The 16,111-nt window shown below is 45.0% G+C and overlaps 1 protein-coding gene across 1 annotated transcript; it reads right to left on the reverse strand.

Annotated features, from left to right (window-relative positions):
* Positions 1-2,996: 2,996 nt before the first annotated feature.
* On the reverse strand, positions 2,997-15,178 carry LOC150012509 (speedy protein E4-like). The gene is made up of 7 exons (XM_090275175.1): positions 15,070-15,178; positions 14,337-14,543; positions 11,813-11,871; positions 11,321-11,406; positions 8,876-9,044; positions 8,628-8,702; positions 2,997-3,101 (listed from the first exon to the last, which is right to left on the reverse strand). Exons 1-7 carry the CDS (start codon positions 15,176-15,178, stop codon positions 2,997-2,999), a joined length of 810 nt encoding a protein of 269 aa, XP_090131301.1.
* Between the last annotated feature and the right edge of the window lie 933 nt (positions 15,179-16,111).

Raw genomic sequence — 16,111 nt, forward strand, 5'->3', positions numbered from 1 at the left:
CCTCCAGGACCCAGTGTTGCCATTATTAGCCCCTCCTTCTGGACGCCCATCCCACTTAACAGACTTACTTCCTCTGTTCTCTCCTGTTTTTCTCCAGAATTTCTCTGATACCTTCATTTCTCTCCCATGGTTCCTACCCCACCGCAGGCTCAATTGTCCTTCAACCACATGAAGCTGCAATTGGAGGTTGTGAAAAGGACTCCTATTAAGGGGGGTATCTTTTCGTGCCTGGCGGTCCGCCTGTCACAGTCAATTTCCAAGAAAGCAGGTCCTGTGGAGTCACCTTTGCTTTATTTTGAATTTCAGGTTATTGTCTAGGTGCCTTTGGTGCTTTCTTCCTTCTCTCTGCTCTTCCCATTCTTCTACCTCAATATCGTGCCCTTCTCTCCTGCTCTCAGGCTCTAGCTTAGGATCTGCCTCAACCTCTTGTTTTTCCTACTGACGTGCAAAACAATTCAGGGTTACTTTTCAGAGTTAAGAAGTTTGGTTGAAGACTTCCGGCCAAGATGGAGGCTTAGACTGACACGCTCTGTCTCCCTCCACAACTAAGTAGGAATACAACTACCTCAAAACCAAAGATAACCTAAAATTCCAGAAAATAAAACTACATGGAAGCCCAACATATAAAGTTATAAACCAGCAGTAGGAGGGGCGAAATCGGAATTGGGACAGAAAAGTCAGGTTGTGCTGTCTGCGGTAGCAGTGGGGATAGGGGCGGGACTGCGAGAAATGCCAGGGGAGCAATCCTGGCTGCAGTGGAGACCTGGCAGCTCACGATTCCAACACTGGGGAAGGCAGACCCTCCATTGTCTTGGACTATGAGCTGGTCTCTCAGCGGAGAGTAATGACAGGAATTCATCTTGGACCCCCACACCCACACAAAGTGCCACAGAGTGATGAAAAAGGTCGCTGGTCGCCGGGTAGTGACGAATGCACGGGGCTCCGCCCCCTACAGCCTGCCCAGGAAGAAACTGTCAGGATGAAGCAGACTATGATTGAAATTCCAGTGACGCAGCTCACCAGGCAGCAGATGAGGGACCTAACCGATGAGCAAATAGGAAATCTTACTGAGGCTCAGTTCAGAGCTATAGTCATAAGGTAGCTTACAGAATTAAAAGATTTGGAACAAGACGGGAAACGAATGAAAGCTAGTCATACTGAAACGACCGAAAACACATATGAGACAAGTGGTGAGGAAATGAAAACCAGAGATCAAATCAACAAACCGGGACATAGGGAGGAACAAACAGTCAACCAGTGCAGAAAGAGGAAACAAAAAGAGAGGAATACAAGGAGAGGCTCAGAAACCTCTGGGAATGAACGTTCGAATTGTGGGATTGCCAGAGGGCGAAGAAGAAGAAATAGAAATTGAAAAATCATATGAAAAAATAATGAAGCAGAACTTCCCTAACTTGGGGAAGGACATAGACTTACAGGTCCAGGAAGCACAGAGAGTTCCAAAAAAACTGGACCCAGGGAGAACCACTACAAGACACATTATAATCAAAATGTCAAAAATTAAACATAAAGAGAGAATCTTAAAAGCAGCAAGAGAAAAGAAAAGAATCATGTGCAAAGGGGTCCCAATTACACTATCAGCTGATTTCTCAAAGGAGACCCTGCAGGCAAGAAGGAACTGGCAAGAAATATTCAAAGTAATGCAAAGCAAAAACCTACAGCCACAAATACTCTATCCAGCAAAACTCTCATTCAGAATAGAAGGGCAGAGAAAGTGCTTCCAGGACAAAGTAAAACTGAAGGAGTTCATCAGATCCAAACCACTGTTATATGAAATGTTAAAGGGACTTGTTTAGGAGAGAAAGGATCAAAACTATGAACATTAAAATGAAAACTATATCACAACAACCAACAACAGAAGCTAGAGAACTGAAACAAAGGCAGACTAAGTAGGCAACGAGAGTGGGAAAAGAATTATAGGTATGGGAACATTTTGGGGGGAGGTCAGCGGGGGAGAGAAGGGGAAAGGGAGGGAGATGGGACAGGAATTAAGAAGCATAGTAGGAGGGAATGGAGTAGACAGGAAGAGGTTGAGAAGAACTATATGCACAACCAATGGACATGGACTAAAAGCGGGGGACAACTGGAGGGAAGGGGGTCACTGGGTGGAGGGGAGCAGAAAGAAAAGAAATTGGGACAATTGTAACAGTATAATCAATAAAACATATTTAAAAAAAAAAAGAAGTTTGGTTGAGTAATCGCCACCCCATGATGCTTCATTGTCACTTGACAGTGAACAGCTAGTCAAACTGGTACAATGACACACATCACAAAGGTGAGAACTTCATCTTTATTGTATTTCCTCAAGAGAGGCATTGCACTGTGCTCTTCAGTGATGTAAAATAACATACAGACATGTCACACAGGCTAGTTAAAAAATTACAATGAATTCCCATGACTCAATAACAGAGACCAAACAATAAAAATTTATATTAATGAGAATATAGGGGAACTGCCCACACAGCTGTAAGATAATTAATATTATACAACAGATAAAACCACAAAAACCCCTCCTGAAAGTGTAAACAAAATTCAATGTACCTATGTATAACAGTTATGTCATAATAAACTCAATAGGAACAGCATGTTTTCAAAACTATGACTATTTCAAAACTAACAAAAGTATATAAATATTAAATATGAGAATAAATATGATCTTATGGGAACATTTTGAAAATCAATAAAATTTATGGCATACATACAACTATCACACTCTTATGGCTCTAATTTTATACTTTTCAAGTATTTCCTCTCATGTTGACACCTAAACTCCACCTTCAGGTGGCTCTAGACTGTTGCAAGCAAGTGTGTGAAAAACAGGACTTCCAGCTTCTGCCTCAGGAGATATGAATGAAATTATCTGAAAATTTGGGTTTTGACTGAGGAAGGGGTAAAACCTGAAAACGCCCTGGTTTCTTGTGTTCTGAAGAGCAGAACATGATAACTGTCCACCTGACTGGAGAATATTTTGGGCTCTGTTAGACTGTCTGCACAGGAGGCTCCTCTTTCCCTTCCTCCTGCCTGTCATTAGTGCCTGGATTCACTTCCTGCTGAGCACTGGAATCTCCCCTGGGCTCAGCGACCTAGAAGTAAGAGAGAGAAACATTTCAAACAGGCCGCTCTCCAGATAGGAAGATAATCTAAATTCTCAGTCACTTTTAGCCAGAGTTTAGACTAACCTATAAGTCCTATTTTATCTCTAATTCTTCATCCTTAGCACCATTCTCAAACCATTATTTTTCCATTATGATTTTTTAAAGTATTTTTTTAAATGTTTTATTGATTATGTGGTTACAGTTGTCCCAATTTCTTTTCCCTCTTCTCCTCTCCACTCAGGGACCCCCTTCCTTCCAGTTGTCGCCCCCCCCCTTAGTCCATGCCCATTGGTTGTGCATATAGTTCTTCTCAACAGCTTCCTGTCTACTCCACTCCCTCCTACTATGCTTCTTAATTCCTACATCATCTCCCTCCCTTTTCCCCCTTCCCCCTCCCTGCTGACCTCCCCCCAAAATGTTACCCATACCTATAATTCTTTCCCCACTCTCGTTGCCTACTTAGTTTGCCTTTGTTTCAATTCCCTAGCTTCTGTTGTTGGTTGTTGTGATACAGTTTTCATTTTAATGTTCATAGTTTTGATCCTTTCTCCTAAATAAGTCCCTTTAACATCTCATATAACAGTGGTTTGGATCTGATGAACTCCTTCAGTTTTACTTTGTCCTGGAAGCACTTTCTCTGCCCTTCTATTCTGAATGACAGCTTCGCTGATGGAGTAATCATGGCTGTAGGTTTTTGCTTTGCATTACTTTGAATATTTCTTGCCAGTTCCTTCTTGCCTGCAGAGTCTCCTTTGAGAAATCAGCTGACAGTCTAATTGGGACTCCTTTGTACATAATTCTCTTCTTCTCTCTTGCTGCTTTTAAGATTCTCTCTTTATCTTTAATTTTTGACATTTTGATTATAATGCGTATTGGTGTGGTTCTCCCTGGGTCCAGTTTTTTTGGAACTCTCTGTGCTTCCTGGACCTGTAAGTCTATGTCCTTTCCCAAGTTCGGGAAGTTTTGCTTAATTATTTTTTCACATAATTTTTCCATTTCTAGTTCTTCTTCACCTTCTGGCAATCCTAGAATTCGGATATTTGCTCTCTTATAGTTGTCCCTGAGGTTTCTGAGCTTTTCCTCATTTTCCTCACTTTTTGTTTCCTCTTTCTGCACTGGTTGACTGTTTGTTCCTTCCCTATGTTCCAATTTGTTGATTTGATCCCTAGTTTTCCTTCCCTCACCACTTATTTCGTATGCGTTTTTGTTCATTTCAGCCGGACTAACCTTCATTCCCTCCCCATCTTGATTAAGTCCTACTGTTATTTCTGTAAGCTGTCTTATAACTACAGCTCTGAACTGAGCCTCAGAAAGATTATCTATCTGTTCGTCCATTGATTCGTGTATTCGCTTTCTAGTCAGCTGTGTGATTGGAATCTCTATCATTATCCCTGCCATCCTGACAGGTTTGTTTACCTTTCCTTCTTGGGTGGGGTTGTCACACCTCCTACACTATAGGGGGCGAAGCCCCGTGCACTCCTCACTACCGGGTTACCCTTCTCACCACACTGTGGCGCTTTGTGTGGGGGCGGGGGCCCAAGATGGATTCCTGCCGTTCACTCTCTGCTGAGAGACCAGGAGCCTCCTCCTCCATCCCCACGTCCTCTGGGCCTCACAGTCCGAGGCAATGGGGGTCTGCCTTCCCTGGCATTGGAATCGCAAGCTGATGGGTCTGGTCTGTAGCCAGGGGTCCTCCCCTAGCGCTTCTCACCTCCTCTTAAATGCAGCTGTCTGTGCTTATTGCAGTCCCGCTGACCATCGCTGCAGCTGCCACTGGCAGCACAGCTTAATCTAGAGCTCTGCCCCAGCTTCCCCCCTCCTACCCATCCGGACAAACACCACTTGTTTATAACTTCATAAGTTGGACCTCCATGTAGCTTTATTTCCTGGAACTTCTGGTTATTTCTGGTTTTGCAGTCATTGTATTCCTTCTTAGTTGTGGAGGGAGATGGAGCTTGTCAGTATAGGCTTCCATCTTTGCCACAAGTTCCCTTAAGTATATTTTATTGATTATGTTGTCACAATTTTTTTTTTTTTTTTGCCCTTCGCTTCCCTCCACCCAGTACCCCACTTCCCTCCAGCAATCCCATACTCCTTAGTTCATGTCCATGGATTATGCATATAAGTTCTTTGGCTTCTTAACTTTCCCCTATTTTGCACCAACAAATTATGCTTTTTAATCCCTGCACCATTTCCCCACTTCTGCCCCTTCCCCCTCCCAGCGGATAACACTCCACATGATCCTCATATCTATGATTCTGTTCCTATCCTGGTGTGCTTAGTTGGATTTTGTTTTTATTTTTTAGATTCAGTTGCTGATAGTTGTGAGTTTGTTGTCATTTTAATGTTCATAGTGTTGATCTTCTTTTTCTTCAATAAGTCCCTTTAACATTTCATATAATAATGGCTTGGTGAGGATGAACTCTTTTAGCTAACTTGTCTGGGAAGCACTTTATCAGCCCTTCCATTGTAAATGATAGCTTTGCTAGATAGAGTAATCTTGGTTGTAAGTCCTTGCTTTTCATCACTTTGAATACTTCTTGCCAGTCCCTTCTTGCCTGCAAAGTTCCTTTTGAGAAATCAGCTGATAGTCTTATAGGCAACCCTTTGTTGGAAACTCTCTGCTTTTCTCTTTCTGCTTTTAAGATTCTCTTTATCTTTAACCTTTGGCATTTTAATTATGATGTTTCTTGGTGTGGTCCTCTTTGGGTCTAGCTTGTTTGGGACTCTCTGCGCTTCTTGGAGTTGTCTATTTCCTTTGCCAAATTTGGTGAGTTTTCCTTCATTATTTTTTCACATAAGCTTTCAATTTCTTGCTCTTCCTCTTCTCCTTCTGGCTCCCCTTTGATTTGAATGTTGGCATATTTAAAGTTGCCCCAGAGGTTCCTAAGCCTCTCCTCATTTTTTGCAATTCTTGTATCCTCGTTCTGTACTGGTTAACTGTTTTTTCTTCCTTATGTTCCAAATCACTGATTTGAACCCCGGTTTCCTTCCCTTCACCATGGTTTTGTGTGGGTTTTCCTTCGTTTCATTTAGCATAGCCTTCACTTCTTCCCTTATGCATTTGCAGTACTTAAGCATATCTGTCAAGCCTGTCAGAATCTTTATCACCAGTGTTTTGAACTCAGCAGCTGTTAGGTTGGCTATCTCCTCATCATTTAGTTTTCCCACTGGAACCTTGATCCGTTCTCTCTTTTTGTCCATACTTCTCTGTCTCCTCATCTTGACAGGCTTCTTTGTTTGTTTGCCTCTGTATCTTAGGTAGAGCTGTCTCACCTGTTACGTTGTAAGGGGTGGAGCCTTAGGTTTTCATCAGTACAGGGCAACCCGTTTCATCACGTTGTGGTGGGGTATGTGGGGGAGGGGTCTGAGAGAGAACAATGCCACTTGCTCAGGACTTGCCCCTTTTCCAGGCACTTCTCCCACTTTCGTATGGGACTGGAGCCTCTCTAGCTGCTGCCCTGGCTGTTGTTCCCAGAGTGGGTGGGTCTGTGGATGTTCTAGGACCACGGGGGCCCTTAAAACAAGCGGCCTCTACTGAGAGACCAGTAGTCTCTTCTGCCCCAACCCCCACTAGTTTTCACAGTCAGAAGCAATGAAGCTTTATTTACCCTGGCACTGGAGCTGTGACCTTCAGGGTCTGGTCTGGTGCTGGGAGCGCTCCCCAGATGTCCCTCCCCACTTTTTAAAACATGTGACTGTGCTTTCTGCCGGCCTGCCGCTACCGCTACTGCTGCCGCTGCCACCACACCACATCCTCTCTGCCCATCCTACCTGTCTGGATTATTTCTTCTTTATATCTTTGTTTGTGGGACTTCCATGCAGCTCAATTTTCTGGAACTTCTGGTTGTCTCTAGTTTTGAGGTAGTTGTATTCCTTCTTCGTTGTGGAGGGAGATTCAGTGTGTCTATCTAGGCCTCCATCTTGGCCAAAAGTCCCCATTATGATTGTTGAAGTTTGATGACCCTGAATCCAAAAATTACTTAATATACCCAGGAACCTGCTTCCTAGCAAGGACTCGATGTGATCCTGTTCAGGGAGCAGCACACATCAGAAGAGTTCTGCTTTGCCTTATTCACAATGGTCCATTTGTACACGTCAAAATCTGAACTTGGAATCACACTACAAACGTTACTGACACATCAACATCACAAAGTGTGGGAGCAGAGGCCTGCTCCCTAACACTCACCCTGGATTCTAATTTAACCATAATACCTAGTCTACTCTTGGCTAGTGCTACAGTCACAGTGCTTGTGTTCCCCCAAATTCATAATGCCTAGGGTGATGGTGGCTCAGTTGGTTGGAGCGTCTTCCCATACACCAAAAGGTTGCAGGTTCGATCCCCAGTCAGGGCACGTATCTAGGCTTTGGGTTTGATCCCTTCTCACCTCGATGTTTGTCCCTCTTTCTTCCTTCCTCTTTGTCTAAAATCAAGAAACGTCCTCAGGAGAGGATATTTTAAAAAGAATAAGTAGGGGCCTTTGGGAGGTGATTAGGTTATTGGGTGGAGCTCTTATGGATGAGACTATTGTCCTTAGAAAAGACCCCAGAGCCTTACCTCGCCCCTTGCACCATGTAAGTGCACAGCAGGGAGTTGGCTGCCTGAGTGCGTCACAGATGAGGATCCTCACCAGAACCCAACTGTGCCAGCATTTGATCTCAGACCTCCAGCCTCCAGAACTGGGAGAAGGAAATGCCTCTGCTTTATAAGCCACCCAGTCTGTGGTCTTTTGTTATGGCATCCAGAAGGGTCTGAGATAGCTAGTTCACAAGGCTGAAACCAAATCTGTGCCTGTTGCTCTGCCCAAAGCTTTAAGTCTAAGGTGTATATGATAGTGAGCCTTGGCAGAGCTAGTATTTTTCAACCTTTGCTCATTCTGACCAACCTCTGAGACCATTAACTTGAGGGGAAAAGGTAGACTTGTGCAAATGGAGAAACTGGTGAGCCAGGAGAAATGAAGAACACAGTACTGTGGCCATAAGCAATTTGTTGGAGAGTAAATTTGGATGAAGATAGAACTAGTCATGATTTATTTTTTATTGTTGGATATAGAAACTGTACCATGTAATATCCTACTGTTACACATTTACTTTTTGTAGATAAGTTTCTATAGTTGGTATTCCTGAAGGATGTTAGGCCCAAGTGAATTAACAGCAAGAAGTAAAAACACAGTATATGGAAAAATTTGGAAACTTACTTTTCGCAAAACTCAATATTTCAACAAAGCTGTTACTTGGGCCCAGTTGCTTTGATTAAAATGATGTCAGCCAAATCCTGAGTCCTGGCACACACCCATGCCACTGAGGTTCCTGGGCGTAGTTGTCAGCTTGTGGCTGGCAGCTGTGTCAGTGCCTGGCTGTGTGCCTGGCAGGTGTACTTCACAGTGTATGGGAGGGTGATGGGCAGGGGTGGGGTTGATGATCATGGGTCCTGCAGTTAAATGTCTCATATTCCCTAAAGAGACCACAAATCATTCCTTCTGTACCTGTGGCCCTACCTTCCTTCAAACCTACCTTAGCCTTTGGGGTCTCAAAAAGGAGGGCACGATCTCGCCCCCACACCCAGAGCTCAGGATCAAAGGCCTGGATCTGGAAAGACAAACAGTCCCTGAAAAGGTGAGGACTCTCCGGGTGGACCCATGTCCCTCCTCTTGTCTGGCCCCCAAATCTCTCTCATCCTCGAATCCCAGCTGTGATGCCCCACAATCCCTTCTCTCTCTAGTCTGGCACCCCCCTCCACCAAATCTCCACAGCCCACCTACCTCTTCGCACTCTTCCTTGGTGACCCATGCCCTGCAGCCCATTGAGCGAAAGAATTGAAATCGCAGTTTGTGGAACAAGGGACGCCGGGAGCAGTTGTTGTCCCCATAGAGGAAGGAAAAAATGGCCTGTTTAGGGGCGTAATCCTCTTCCATATCAAGGGCCAGGTAGCTGAGGAAAGCCATCAGGGTGTCAGTTGGGAGCAGGATGGAAAGGACCCCTGCCTGAAGTCAGCTTCCCAGAAAGGACACAGACTGGATCACCTGCACACAGGACCCACAGGAGCACCATCCGGGGTCACAGAGTGCTTCCCAGTCATCAAGAAGCCACTGCTGAAGGTTTGATTCCCAGTCAGGGCACATGACTGGGTTCTGGGCCATATCTCCAGTTAGAGGCGTGTGAAAGGCAGCCACACATTGATGTTTCTCTCCCTCGCATTCTTCCTCCCCTCCCCTCGCTCTAAAAATAATTAAATAAAATCTTGAAAGAAAAAAAAAAAATCAGGATTCAAGAAGGCAGTAGAGTAGGTAGAAGTTACACTCATCTCCTCCCAGGACCAAACTGGAATTATAACTAAAATGTAGAAGAATCAACCTGAATAGCCAACTGAAGGCTAGCTGGACAGAAGTCTTATAAACAAGAATTTACAGGAAAAGCCGCATGGAGACTGAACCAAAAAATAAATTAAAATGGCCATTAGGGCCAAAAAATAAAACAACCATTAGGACCAAAAGGAAAGAATGCTCAGTTTAGGCTCACAGACCTGGGGAAGCAGGTCTTCGCTCACCCTGAGCAGAGAAATCCTGCCCAGTCCTTTCTATCAGAACAGCCAACACATATTAAGTTTTTAATAAGCTAGGCTCTTGCCAGGCCCCCCACATCCATGATCTCTAACCTTGCAACCACGCTAATAGGAGGTTGTGTTTCATCTCTCTAATCCCATTATAATGACATTGAGGCTGGGAAACTTTAAGTGGCCCAGTGGTCATGGAAGTCAGAAGTGGCAAAACCAGGATTCAAATGGGATACTGTTGAATAATAAAACCGCTGTAAAAAAAAAAAGAAGCCCCTGCTGAGCAAGGATCTGAAGAGCCCCTCTCATACCTTGAAGATACAGATACAATAATTCAGTAGGGAAGCCCACCCCCTTCCTTGAACCTGCTGTGTGTGCACACACCTGTCTCTCTGTAGTCTAAGTCCCTAGACAGCTCCTGTGGGCAGGGACCAAACTGGTCTATTTCAGTATTCATCATTTCCTATCAAATGACAGAGAGGACTTGGTTCCTTGGCACAGTCACTCAGCAGCCCTTCTTGAATTCTCCCATTCTCACATTCCCTGGCACTGGAGATACACTTTATAAGGTTTTATAGAATGAATGACTGAATGCTTTGTCTTCTAGTCAAGTGCAAAACTGATTACCTCAGAGACTCAATATAATGTCAACTTTGCAACATGAAAAGAATAGTGCTGAGTGTTTTAAGAAGCCATTGATTTTTTAAAAATTTTTTTTTAAATTTTTAACTTTTGCTACTGGGGTGCAGAAGTCAGAGGGTCCGAAGCTTTTGGTGTTTGAGTTAGTTTAAGGAGAAATCATGTCTTTCAATTACATATGTGTAAAAATACTAAGACAGAAAATACAATATACAATCAGGGAAGGGTGTTAGGAAGAGTGTGAAACGAAGAAGGGAATGTCAGGGTGGTAAACAAATTTGATGGAGATTGTAGAGAGAGCTGATTTCAAAATGAGAACTCTGGTCTCTATTTAGAACAAAATTAGCCAGTGGAATTGTTCGGTGGGGGGATGGTGAAGTGGTTAGACCTGTGTTTAGAAGTATATTCAGGCAGGCTCATAAGAAACATCCCTGGGTCTTACTGTTTTTTCTCCTCAGCTGAGGAGATGTGTACTGGTTTAGAGAGAGAAAAACATTGATGTGAGAGAGAAACATGAATTGGTTGCTCCTGCAGGAGCACTGACCAGGATTGAACCCGCAACATTTTGGGGGACTGGACCGACACTCCAAACAATTGAGCAAGCTGATCAGGGACACGGGGCGAGCATTTCACAATAGATCTGTATTATATAATGAGGGTCTGAGTTGAGGAGAAGGACCATTACATTTGGTATTGTTAAGAGGTGTGGCAGGATGTGGGGGAGAAGACTTAGAAATGGTTTGTCTCAAGCCTATTTACTCAGGGGAAGGGTGGAGTCAAATCTTTAGGACACTTTTATGTTTTCTTTTGTTTTCTTCAGTCTTTTAACTGACATTAGTGTTGTTAGCTTTTCCTAAGAACAGTATAAGAAACACTATACTACAGTCCTATCAAGTTCATATGCAGAGTACACAGAAGAAATAGGGTAAAAATAGATGAGAGGTTGGAGACCCACTCCTGTCCCTGCGATCCCCAGAGGATGAAAATGACTGATGGGATTCTGCACAATACTCACAGGGCCAGGAAAAAATGGACTCGTTGGTACTGCCAGGAGAAGAGGCCTGCACGGCTGAAGTAGGCCACAACCATTGTCAGGAGGTACTGGCGGAAAGAGGGAGGAAACATACACAAGGACTCACTTAGTGAAAGAGGAAGAACAGCGGTATGAGGGAAAGGTTGATGCTCCCAGGATGGCAAGCACTGAGGGTTTCAGAGTGTGTGTTTGGGACAGCCAGCATCAGGAGGATCTCTGAGAAGCTGGGGCAAAGGGGAGTCCCCAGGAGCTGAGAGAAAAGGGGACTCGATGTGCCAACAACTGTAGGGACAAGCCTTGGGCTCAGATCCCAGAGGAGCAGGGGTAGAGGCAGGGATCCCATCCACACTGCAAGAAACACCTGGGCCCCCGAAGGCAAGTGGTGACAAGGCATCCAGTTGGAGACATAACTGTGGGCTCAGGAAACTGCCCCCTGCATCGGAGGATCAGTGGTAGAGCAGGAATACCTCTTACCTTATCTGACATTCTCAGCCTCACATCCCATTCGAGGAACCCTTTGATAACAGCATCCCCTGTGAAGAGAGCGCATATGTTAGCTTGACGACAGCAACAAGAGTTGCCATGGAAGCATTCCAGGGCCAAGTGGGTAACTGTGCCCCTCCTGGGGAAGGCTAAGGACTGGGGCCAAGGGTGAGGCTGCCAGGAGGAGCGATACAGGAGATTGTTCCCCAGGCAAGGAAGTAGGGGTGACACCACCCCCACCCACCCAGCCTGGGGGGACCGAGTGACAGGAGGGTGACAGCATATCTGCATAACTCAGATCTTAAGGAATCAGTGCTGCTCCCTCATCACACACGGATGCACCCCTGCTGACACCATAGCCATTCCGTCATTTCTCTGTTGATAGGCACATCAGGGCATGAAGATGGCCTCATTATCTCCCCTTACACACATGAAGGTATTTAGATTCAAAAGGCCAGTCAGAGCTAAGAGTCTCAGAAGGTACAATACAAGCCATCTCATCCCAAGTGCAAACCCTTTTCAAGTCTAATCTAATCCTCATCACTGTCCCCAGTGAGAATCAATAGGGAGCCCTCCTAGGAAAGCGAGCGCACCAACTAGCAGGGATTTCTTTTCTGTTGGAAAAGTACAGTTATTAAAAGTTGCTTTTTTTTGTTTTTTGTTTTGGGATTTTTTTTTTTTTTTTGTAGCCAAGATGGAGGCCTAGATTGATACACTCTGTCTCCCTCCACAACTAAGAAGGAATACAACTACCGCAAAACCAGAAATAACTAGAAGTTCCAGAAAACAAAGCTACATGGCAGTCCAATGTATGAAGTTATAAAGAAGTGGTGCTCGTCCGGACGGGTAGGAGGGGTGAAGCTGTGTTGGTGGCGGCAGCTGTGGCAATGGTGGAGGGATAGACACACATATTTAAGGGGAGGCGAGAAACACCTGGGAAGCACCCCCGCTGCAGACCAAACCTGTCAGCTTGCGATTCCAACGCTGGGGAAGGCAGACCCCCATGGCCTTGGACTGTGAGGGCTGGAGGGCATGACAATGGAGGAGGAGGCTCCTGGTCTCTCAGCAGAGAGTGAACAGCAGGAATCCATCTTGGATCCCCACCCCCACAGAAAACGCCACAATGTGGTGAGACAGGACGCCTGGTTGTGATGAGTGCACGGGGCTCCACCCCCTATAGGGTAGGAGGTGTCACAGCCCCACCCAGGAAGCAAAGGTAAACACAAAACTGTCAGGATGGTACAGATCATGATAGAGACCCCGGTAACGAAGCTGACCAGACAGCAAATATCTAATCTAACGGACCAGCAGATAGATAATCTTTCTGAGGCTCAGTTCAGAGCTTTGGTTATAAAAATGCTTACAGACATAACAGCAGAACTTAAATAAGACGGGGAAGGAATGAAGGCTAGTCCTGCTGAAATGAACAAACACACATATGAAACTAGTGGTGAGGGAAAGAAAACCAGGGATCAAATCAACAAATCGAAACATAAGGAAGGAACAAACAGTCAACCAGTGCAGAAAGAGGAAACAAAAAGTGAGGAAAATGAGGAGAGTCTCAGAAACCTGTGGGACAGCTATAAGCGGACCAACACCTGAATCACAGAGTTGCCAGAAGGTGAAGAAGAATAACTAGAAATTGAAAAATTATGTGAAAAAATAATGAAGCAAAACTTCCCTAACCTGGGGATGGAAATAGACTTACAGGTCCAGGAAGCACAGAGAGTTCCAAAAACCTGGACCCACGGAGAACCACACCAAGACACATTATAATCAAAATGTCAAAAATTAAGGATAAAGAGAGAATCTTAAAAGCCCCAAGAGAGAAGAAGAGAATTACGCACAAAGGGGTCCCAATTAGACTCTCAGCTGATTTCTCACAAGAAACTCTGCAGGCAAGAAGGGACTAGCAAGAAATATTCAAAGTAATGCAAAGCAAAAACCTACAACCATGATTACTCTATCCAGCGAAGCTGTCATTCAGAATAGAAGGGCAGAGAAAGTGCTTCCAGGACAAAGTAAAACTGAAGGAGTTCATCAGATCCAAACCACTGTTATATGAAATGTTAAAGGGACTTGTTTAGGAGAAAGAGGATCAAAACTATGAACATTAAAATGAAAACTGCATCACAACAATCAACAACAGAAGCTAGGGAATCAAAACAAAGACAAACTAAGTAGGCAACGAGAGTGGGGAAAGAATTATAGGTATGGGGAACATTTTGGGGGGAGGTCAGCGGGGAGGGGTGAGGGGGAAAAGGGAGGGAGATGATGTAGGAATTAAGAAGCATAGTAGGAGGGAGTGGAGTAGACAGGAAGCTGTTGAGAAGAACTATATGCACAACCAATGGGCATGGACTGGAGGGGACAACAAGAGGGGGAGATCACTGGGTGGAGGGGAACAAAGGGAAAAGAAATTGGGATGACTGTAACAGCATAATCCATAAAGCATTAAAGAAAAGTTGTTTTTTAAGAATAGGATAGAAGGGTGCTCTCCAGGGTATCTTCTTACTGAGCAACCTGGCAAAAGCCTCATGGTGTTCCAGCAGTACCGTGGACACTTGCTTTCTTCTCAATTTCATTTTCAGACCACCCAGTTCCTCTATCAACCAGATGTTAGGCCCAGGAGCGGTCTCCTGTGCTTCCCGCTTTGCTGACCGCTCCCTCTTCCTCTTTGCTCCAGTGGTCCGAGCAGGGCGGCTGGAATTCACACAGGGGCCTGAATAAAGAACCCAGGGTACAATATAAGGCGTTTGCCTTTGGAATTGAGCTACTGGTCACCTAAATCCGACCACTCCTCCACCCCACCTATCCACCCCACCCCTAAGAACCAACTCCTCCATTCTCTCCAGTCTCACAGACTACTGGCCTTCTCCCCAGCCATCTCTTCATCTCCCTCCTTTGGTGATGTCCAACTACCCCCACCCCACAAATTCACCTTTCTGTTGTTCTTCATCTCTCCTCAAAATTCTTTCTTGTTTGAGGTTGTTTCTCCCATTGAAGGGGGATAAAAGAACCCTCATTGTTTCTTTCCTTCCCTTCTCTCATCTTTGAATTTCATCTCCTAGCCCTCCTTGCTTGCTTCCCAGGCTTTCCTTTCATGGGGATATCCTGGTCCCCAGCTCCTGTAGTCTCCCCCAGTCTCTGGTGCTCTGAATCTCTCCTTTCTTTCACACACACCCTACTCAGGCCCCACTTCCTCCTTAATGTCAACCCTGTCGAATCTCTCAGCCCCGTTTCCTCACCTGATTGTCCTGGGTTCAACTGAATCACTCTCAACTCCAGGGGGTACCCAGAGGCACTAGGCTTTGGGCTCAGGTTGTCAGAGTTGAAACTTGGGTTGGTGCCAGCCATGACTTCTTTCAATCTCTTCTCTTTCAGGAAATGTGGGTGATCACAGGACTGGAGAGAATAGGCTGTTGCCCACCTCCACTGCCTAGCACCACGGAGTTGGATCCTTCCAATCAGGAGGTTCAGAAGCCTCTGATGTCATTGGTCATTCCAACCCAGCAACCAGTTTGAAAGACTCAAACACACATATGTAACTGCCATATACGTAACTGCCATATATACATGTAACTGCCATGCATGGACTTACTTCTCCTGGAGGTCAGGGTAAACAGTATCTCCTGATACTGACCCTACAACCTCAGACCAGCCTCCAGAGTTGTCCTCAAGTGTCAGCATCACTCTACCTCCTTCCCAGTAGATGCTCTGTTGTCTCCATTATGAACTTGAAATGTGTTGGGACATCTTCTTTCCCATTCCCATTTCAGAGTGTAGCCTGGTGGGAGAGGGAAGTGACAAGGACATGTAGGGAAAGCAGAAATGCTAAGACCTTTCAAGAGTGGGATAAGAGTGTAAAAAAGTTCCCGGGTACCTGGCCCTGTCAAGTAACAATTTACTTTAAAACCCTGAATTTGGTGCCCTGACCTGCATGGCCCATTGTGTTGAGCATCGACCCTCAAAGTGAGTGTTTTACCTGTTTGATTCCCAGTCAAAGCACTTGCCTGGTTTGCAGGCTGGTCCCCATTTGGGTACCTGTGCAACTGGTTGTTGTTTCTCTCACCCATCAGTGTTTCTTTCCCTCTCTTACTCTCTTCCAAGCTTTGACCCTCTACAATAATAAATAAATTGATATCATTAAAATAATCAATTTAGAGTGGTACATGTACTTTGGAAAACAACAAACACAACACCACCAAACACGGGATTTGGCAAAGCTCAATGTCTACAGAAATGATGTTCAGGATTCTGCAGCAGCGGAAATGTGTCCTCAACCCTCAG

The sequence above is a fragment of the Furipterus horrens genome, unplaced genomic scaffold (genome assembly GCF_987537825.1).
Source record: "Furipterus horrens unplaced genomic scaffold, mFurHor1.1.pri manual_scaffold_4, whole genome shotgun sequence".
Classification (NCBI taxonomy): Eukaryota; Metazoa; Chordata; class Mammalia; order Chiroptera; family Furipteridae; genus Furipterus; species Furipterus horrens.